At 37.3% G+C, this 8676-nt stretch overlaps 1 protein-coding gene across 1 annotated transcript in view; it reads left to right on the top strand.

The window, feature by feature from the left end:
• The first annotated feature begins 5322 nt into the window (after window positions 1-5322).
• The window catches only part of F5 (coagulation factor V), a 34391-nt gene continuing 31037 nt past the window's right edge, over window positions 5323-8676 (top strand). Inside the window, exon 1 of the mRNA XM_066340944.1 lies at window positions 5323-5556. Coding sequence (XP_066197041.1) covers window positions 5396-5556 — 161 coding nt within the window. The 5' untranslated portion in view covers window positions 5323-5395. The remainder of the gene's footprint in view (window positions 5557-8676) is intronic.

Genomic DNA, 8676 nt, shown 5'->3' with positions numbered 1-8676 from the left:
GACGCTAACAGAAAAAGAAGCACAGCAGAACTGAAGAGAACTTGACAATGGCTTCCATCATCACCATATTAAATGCTTTATGTCATTTTTTAGCCCTACACTGTCTGATGTCACAAAAGCCAATCTTTGGTGACTAAGACATTGTGCTCTGCTTGGCTGCTTATCAAGCAAATTTGACCTGGGTGCACTTGCAGCAGTTGTACTGTACCTTAATCTTCCTCTTCCTTTGGGATTAATGTTTAAAATTCCTGATAGAACCAAGGATTGCTGCCATAGGAACTACTATAAACATGCAAATATAGTAACTTCAGTTAAAGCTTCTGTCAAATCCTGCATGATTATCAATTACCTGAATTTTGTGTCTGCATCAGAAGAGCTTCTGAGAAGTTCTGCTCACTTTCCTACTACACACCTTACAATTCTTGTGGCTCTTTTGCTTTCTGTTTCTTGATCTTGGACTTGGGGTACATTCTTGCTTACAGGTGCTGCATGCAGTGAAGGTGTGGGTGAAATTTTGATTCTACTAAATCTAAAGATTATGCCCAGTGAATGAGTTATGATGCAAAGGGAATAACCTCACAGAGATGTAAAATAATGACCATCACAGCCTATTGTCAAACTTCAGATATCTAGTTTTCAATTTACATGAAATATAAAAGTAGTATCATAATAGTAAAAAATTGAAAATACAAATAAATACTTGCTTCCAATAAAAAATAAATGTGGAAGATGAAAATCAAAGCCGTAACTGTGCGAAGTGCAGTTCTGTATTTTTCTGCATTTAGTATTTTAAAAGTCTAATCTCAAAGCCTAAGCTACAAGTAATTCAGGATGGAAATAGTGTTACACAAACAGGGCAATTTCTCCTTTGTCCTTCTGTGGCAGCATTTTTAGGTGTGGGAATGCAGTTTGTTTAACCAGCTTGCTAGCAAACAGCCTGAGCATTGCTGGAGATCTAGTGTGCTTTGAATTTGTGTGTGTTGTGAAGTCCACAGGGACAGTTATAATTTACTGTTATAATTACCATTTTCTTATGGTAAAAGCTTACTGATTTCATGTTTCTGAAACATGCCAATCTGCTTTTCTGGTGGAAAATAGCCTTTTATGCCAGTAACTTACAAGATCTGTTTTAAGTATTACTTGGGGAAAAAACATCTGGATGTAGAAAATTTAACTGTATAAAGAATGAAAAATTTACTTCATTCAGAATATCATCCTTATTTTTGGAAGTAGGTGTGTACAACTTGATAAGAGGCTTTTTTTTTTTTTTTTTTTGGTAGTCCAGTTAGTTGCAGCAAGGATTTATGATGAAAAAAATTTCAATCTTCCTTGCTCCAAACTTTTGCACTGGTATCTTTACTGTTGTTCTCTACAGAAAGAAATCCAAGATGAATATGCTGCTAGACTGACTTAGCATGAGGCCAACTGCTCCCATGGTGCATATCAGTTGTAAGCTTGGGCAAATACAGAAATCTCTCAGTAAAGAAGACAAACTGGAACACAGAGAACACAAACAATGAATAGGGACAAAATTCTTTGTTGAGTCAAACTGGAATTTTTCTGGCAAAAGTTAAACACACAGGAGGAAAAAATTTGGCTTCACTTGAGTCAGGCCAAAATTTTAAGTAAGATGTCACTAATGCAGTTTTTGAAGAGAGGAAGCTTGTAAATCCTTGTTTGTTCCATAAAATCATTTTTTTTTTCAGACCACAAGCCAGTGGTTTCAGACAAATTCCCCAAATCACTGAAATTAGGTTTTACAGCGTTTAGAAAATAAACATGTTTATTTTTTTTCTGTAAGTTTGCTGAATTCAGCATCTCTGTGCAAATAGTTTTGGGTCCTGCTAAATAATTGGTTTTGACAAATATCGACTGGAGAAACACCCAATTCTAACAAGGGACATTTGCTTTTCTGCCAAGGCAAAATACAAGTGTAAAACGTGAATGTATTTAGGTTTAAATCAACATGATTATTTGTCTTCTGAAGCACTTCTGAAGTGCCAGAGAGAACTGAAATGCCCTTTTACATTCTTACTATCTTTTAGTTTGTTTATGACCACAGAAGTCACACAGCCTGCCTTCCCTTGACAGTGTACACAATGTGTTCTTGTGTGGGCTGTCATCAAAACACATACATCTTCTTTTGTGTAACTCGTTCTCTGAAAGAAAGCCTCAGTTTCTCTTGCTATCTTTTCTTTTTGCCTGCTCATATATTTTTTTGGCATAGCACATCTACTTTCAGCTTCTAAACTGAGCTGTTTCACAGGTTAACCTTTCTTGGCTTTAGCACCCACTTACAGAAGTGAAGATACTCGGCTGATGGCTTCCTTTCCCAGACGCGCCTGGCAGATTTGGTAAGTGCCCCCTCTGTCTTTTACTTTCTTCCCAACCACGTGTTCACTGCTGATTCAATAATTAACTCCTTGTTTGCCCATGAAGCCTCTTCATCCTGCACTAAACAAAGTACAATTGCTGTGCATTGATTTGTGTGTTTGAATGAGAGAGAAATCTCTATTAGGGCATTATTAGCAACCAATTCAACAATTGTACAACTTTTTCTTCTCTGTACTAGCTTCCTCTCCATCACCAGTTGTGAAAGCTGATGGCAGGTATCAGGATATGACTGCCTGCTGGCACTTGGGTATTTTTTTGATGAAATAGAACCAAGTTTGTTGTGGATCTTAATTTGTTATTTGCAGCAAGTTTCTTATCACCACTTTACATCTCTTTTTAAAGATCTGTTCTTGATCACTTAGAATCAGCCTAGGCTATTTCACCCAGCCTAGGTAGAAGACTGGCCCTGCCAGTTAATTTTACAGGCCAGCTGATAGAGCAGGATTGCAACTATACCCTTAGTATGTTTTTTCATGTAGCATAACAAGAAATTAGGACCCTAATTACTGGGCATCAGAATAGACAGTAATCTTACTCAGCTGGAAGATGCAGACCTGCTCTCAGGGCTAAAAGATAACTGCTTAGGCTTTTCTTTCCATGCTTGGTTTTCATTTGGCATTTCAGTATCAGTACATCCCAAAGGTAATACTTTGTTTTGGGAATAGCCTTGTTCATTGTGCTGCAGAGACTTTCTTGCCAGCCTGCACTGGACCCACGTTCCTCTATGCATGGCTTTTGACCACATGATTTTTTTATGTTCTTGTTGACTCGTAATTTACACTTGAACATGTGGCTAAGCAATGAGGATAAAATATGAAGTTTGTAGCATGAACAGTGTTATGAAGTAGAAAAGAAGATCAGAGCTAAATATATGAATAGCCAACAAAGTTGCATTGTCTTGGAAGACTCCAGCCTAAAAGAATATATTCTGTGTAACTTTTCAGAAACTAATAGTAATAGCTTGCAGGGAACCAATGCTAATTAAAAAAAATCATGTGTATGTATTAGACTTTTGCAACCTCAAGCAGGATATAAACGCAGATATTAGAAATGAATGAGCAGGTGGAAGGGAACAGTATCTTTGGATTATTAATAATGATCTTCAGAACACTGAAAATTCATAGAGCCTAGAGGATACAATGTGATGGAATAGCTTAAATAAAGGAAGAAAAAAAAGAAAAAATAATTTAAGGCTGATGCAGATGATTTCAGGCAGGTCAATTTTACTTTGATACTTAAAATGTGAGGAGAAAATAAGCAAGCAGCCAGTATTGCATTTATTGTTCTTAAAGGGTTAAAGAAGGGTAACAAATGGTATCTAGTGCAATTTGATACTGTTCTTTAAAACTATCAGTATGTACAGTCACACTTATGAAAGAAGTTCTTACCTTTAGAGTGATAACTGCATAATCAGTTGACTAAGAAATTTTAAAAATAGAGCTCCCAATTTCCTCACAATGGATAAAAGGGAAGTAACCAACTGATGTCAGCTTTGGTGATTCCCAGCTCACAGACACAAAGCAGGGGCTGTTGATCACGTAATCTGGGTAGTAATTTTTAGTCTGCAATAATTTATGCTTTTTGTTAAAAGGAAAAATTATTAGAAGCCTACTTATAATGGAAATTTAGAATGCAAACATTTAGTTCATTAAACTCAGGAAGATTTGAATCACAGGAATCACAGGAAGATTTGTTGAAAGAAATGTACATGTAGTCTTGTGCTAAGTGAGCATGATTGTTTTCAAGTTTATTCACCAAATGACCCTAAGGTTTGGTAGTGAGCATTTAGTTGTTGGTCTTCATAATTTTTTTTTCAGCCATCTTCCCTATTTCTTCTAAGTACTGTATAGTTTGGACCAATTATTAGAAATTAACCAAGCTGCCAGTTAGACCATTCTACTGTTAAAAAAATATATCAAACCTAGAATTGATCAGGCTTTCTTTTGAAGTAATCCAAAATGAAATGTTGTCCTTTTTTGTCTAGTTCTGGAGCGGAGTTATTTTGACTGGGAGGTTAAGTAATTTTTTCAATAAAATATTAAGAAAACACTATTGAAAATGTTGCTTTCATTTTCTGGCTACAAAAAAGATAGGTAGGATTTTTTTTCTTTTTCTAATAGAGGGTGTGGAAACACTGTTGTTGTTTTGACCAACTTCTTAGCACTGGCAAAAACAGGGAAGTATTTTTGGTAATACATTTGACATTGGTAATTACCTTATGAAAAAGTATTTTCCTGATCATTTCTTGTTGGATAAATGTCAACAGACCCTAGTCAAGACTTGGATTAAAAGTCTCCAGTCTGACCTGGTAGCTGCCACTGAGAAGCCTGTTGGTTACCTATTACCTGAGGAATTTGGGAGTGTAGTGGAAATCGAACTGAAGCTGGCAATGTTTGGAAAGGCGGCTGCCTCAGTGTTCTGAGCATGCAGTACATGGTGATCTGAACTGAATTTTAGCTCTGCACCCAATTCTACTCCTCATACCTAATCCTTCAGTATTTCCTTCAGCTTTTAACCTGGGAATGTTTTTTCAGGAGGTGTAGCATCTACCTGGGAAATTTCCATCTGTGCCAGCCATGTGCTGGGTTTCTGTTTTCTGGGAAGATAGAAAATATGCCCCCCTTCTTCCTAACCATCCAAGTCAAACATCCTGTAATTGAAGTAATCTAAATAATCTTCTGCCTCTGATATCCTGCTGCTTCAGTACACAATGACACAACCATCTAGTGAGGCTGAAGCTGCTTCTCCTTGGTCCTTGTCTCTTGCTGGAGGTGGTGTGGAGGAAGGGAAGGAAGGTAGTTTAAACAGTTTTTTATCTCTATTGGATCCCTGTCTGTAAAGGGAGGTGGAGGTGAAGAGCAATGACCTGAGCATAGCAAATGTTGTTGCCCTGTTGCATCACAATTATTTCATTTCTAAGGGGAAGTTGGAAGCAGCAACAGCAATAAAAGCAGTGGTTTCTGCCTTGTCTTCCAGAGCAGCATCAACAGGCATCTCTACCATGACACTGCACTGTGTGCAGCTTTTCCTCTTGCTTCTGCTTGGTTCCTGGTGGCCAGACTCAGAGCAACATGTGGTGGGAGCTGTGAAGGTCAGGGAGCACTATATAGCTGCACAGATCACTAGCTGGACCTACAAACCGCAACCCGAGGAAAAGTCCAGGTAACAAAGTACAGCATAAGAAGGATGAAATTAGTCCTCCCTTGTAACTGAAAAGTGGCTTGTGTCTCTCATCTCTTGTGGAATTGCAGAGCCCCAGAGGACTTTGGAGCCCAGTCTGTTGATTTCAGAGGGACTTGGTTGACCTTAAACAGCATGATCTGAACTAGGGCCAGTGACATATTAAAAGCTCCTTTTTATTTGCTGCATTAATGGATAGAATTATTTTTATGTTTTCAGAGTACTTCTGTTATATAAGCACCAGGACTTGCTTTTGTCATTTTTGCATAGCTTAATGTTGGTTGCTTGGGGTTTTTTAATGTATTTATTTTAGGTACATGGATGTTGAGCAATGTTAGGTTGAGCCACGGTTTGGTAAGATTTCAAAGACTTTAGAATTTGCTAAAGGAAATTATGTTCCAGTTTTGATACTATCACTTTCACTTAAATTACAGCCAGATGAACTTTGGAACTGGCTGTGCTGTTTCTGAGTTGTTCAGGGGTTTTGTGAAATGTACATTCTGAGTTCTGATGACTAAAGGTGTTAAGATCAAGCATTACTCTGCTTCATTATGTGAAAAGAATGATTTTATTTTTTTCGGATAGCATTGCATGGTGGCCAGCCTACCTGCATCCACCAATCAAGAATATAAAATGGGGGTTTTTATTACTACTTCTATCCTTAGGATTATAAACACAGCAAGTGCATTGCTTCAGATTACAGAACTTGGATGTAATTTCAAATTCTGTAAATTAGGGGGTAGAATTACTAAAAATTAAACATTAAAATTAATTAAAAACTACTTGTTCTTCTACATGAAAAGTTTAGGTTTTTTGATACTCCTGCTTTTCTATATATATTAATTTATAGGTGGATGGCTTGCTCTTTTTTCTTTTTTTCTTTTTTTTTTTTCTAAGCATGTATTGCATTTCAGGATAATATGGAAAAGTTCCAGTTCAGATTATGACTTTCTAACTTCTTCTTTTCCAAGATTTAATTATAACTGTTATTAATTATAACAAAGCTTCTGTGATTTCTAAAACCCTTTTGAAAGTTTAATAGAGTTGGTATAAACATTATGTCCAACTGGCAGGACAGAAGAAAATAGGATTTAAAGGTAGGAACATAAGGTCAGATGCCGTTTAAGGATTGACCTGGACAAGTGAATTTGCTAGTTAGAACTTCATTCTCTTCTGCACTGGGCACATCAGTGTAAGCATCAACTGCTGTTTGGTTAAATTCACACTGTGGGTGGAGTGTTTTCATGCAGTAGAGACTCACAAGACTGTCTAAAACCTCAGCTGAAGTTCTCTGAGGTAACCCAGCAGTATTTTATATGAAATACCAGTTGAGTTACCTTGCATGAGTATTTAGAGCAAGTCACATCCCATATGGGTCTAATGAATTTTGTAAAGCTTATAGAAATGTAACTAAAACCCAAAACAAACAAGCAAACAAAATCCAACAAAATTATCAAAAAAAACCAACCAAACAAAAAAACCTAAACAACCAAAAAGAGAAACAGAAAGCAAAAAAAAAAACCTTACAACACAAATATACTCACTGAGGAAGAATTAATGGCTTGAATCTCTTGGTATTGGAGTATGAAACTAGTGCTTATTTCAGTAGAAGCTGAATGTCTAAATGCAGTGTAAGAATCTGATAATTCAGTGCTTTTATTTCTAAATAACTGAAGAGAGGCTGAAAGGAAAATTAATTCTTCCTGAGCTATTTCCTTAATTTTCCAATCATACAGGCTAGAAAAGGATACCTAACATCTCTGAGTGTTGGTCTTATCTTCGCAGAGGTTTGTTACCATGTACAAGTGCTATTTACTTGTAAAGTGCTTCAGTACAAAATGAAAATGTATTATCTGTGGATCTTGCAGTGTTGCTGCTGCAATTCCTAAAATTTATCTATCTAGACCTTCTTGTGTAATGTGGTATTTCTCAAGTGTTGGTGCACTAGGTATTTTATTCCTCCTCACTATACAACTGGTACTGATAAATTTCCTCTTCTACCTTGCAGTCTTACGTGCATATTCTCTTGAACACTGCCACATTAGGGCAGCTCTTGTCAATGAAGATTGTGGATCCCATCCTTCCCTTTAAAGAGTAAAACAAAATTTTATCAATAACTTAAGGAGAGGGGAATTAATTGAAACACCAGTCGCTTCTGCCTCACTCTTCTGTGATGAGAGAGGATTTCAGAGGAATTAAAAAGAGATCTCTCCCAAAAGAGATCTCCCCCTTACGGACTCTGGATGTCACTGAAGTGGGTTCTCTCTGTTCTCTTTGCTCAGCCTCCCCATGCTTGAGAGCCCATCAGCTCCTCATTGTCAAATCTGCCTGAAAGGGCATTATAAAGAAAGCTAGTGGAATTACTGTTGGATTCAGTCATCATACACACTATAGTAAATCAACCAATACATGTGAAGGGCTGTTATCCTTTCAGCCCTCTTCTCGTCATTATTTCCATTGCAGAAGTGTCCTGTGCTGGTTTCCTTCTGCTTGCCTAAATATTTTCTGAGAAAACATTGTGTGATCTACTGGGTGCCAAATTGTTTACATAACTAGACTGAGGGCACTTGCAGTGTTTCGCATTTTCTAACTTGCTGTGAGATCCTTTGTGGTTGTCAGAGAACAGCTTTGTGCTTGCCTCCAGAGTCATTCCTGTGACAGGAGCCTGCTGCTAATGCTGTTATAAAACCCTTCTGGTGGGTCTTGAAGTTCAAACATAGGGCTGAATAAACAGAAATTCAGGTTTCTTTCACTGTGTCTTGTCAGATGCTTTCTAGGTTAAGTATGAATTGGGACATCTTCTTCTGTAGCTTGGACAAAACAAAGGCATCTTTACCCCAGAGTCAAAAGGACCCATAAAAACAACCAGTAAAATCAGTGGTGAACTGTTCTAGGTATGCACTTTGGATGCCTTATATGAAATTATCTGGCTCAGGAATGTCACAGATTCAATAGAGTAAGAGGGAGAAGGGGAAGACACTACAAAGAGTTGGACTGTGTGCTTTGCCTTCAGCAAAATGTGCGAGTGATTAAATATATTTCCAAGATTCATTTTTTGAATTCAACAGCAGTGACATCTCAGAATCTTTGTCCTTTCAATAT

This window comes from Sylvia atricapilla, chromosome 2 (assembly GCF_009819655.1).
Source record: "Sylvia atricapilla isolate bSylAtr1 chromosome 2, bSylAtr1.pri, whole genome shotgun sequence".
Classification (NCBI taxonomy): Eukaryota; Metazoa; Chordata; class Aves; order Passeriformes; family Sylviidae; genus Sylvia; species Sylvia atricapilla.
The sequence above is the reverse complement of the archived record's forward strand: the minus strand, read 5'-3'. Positions and strand labels throughout refer to the sequence as shown.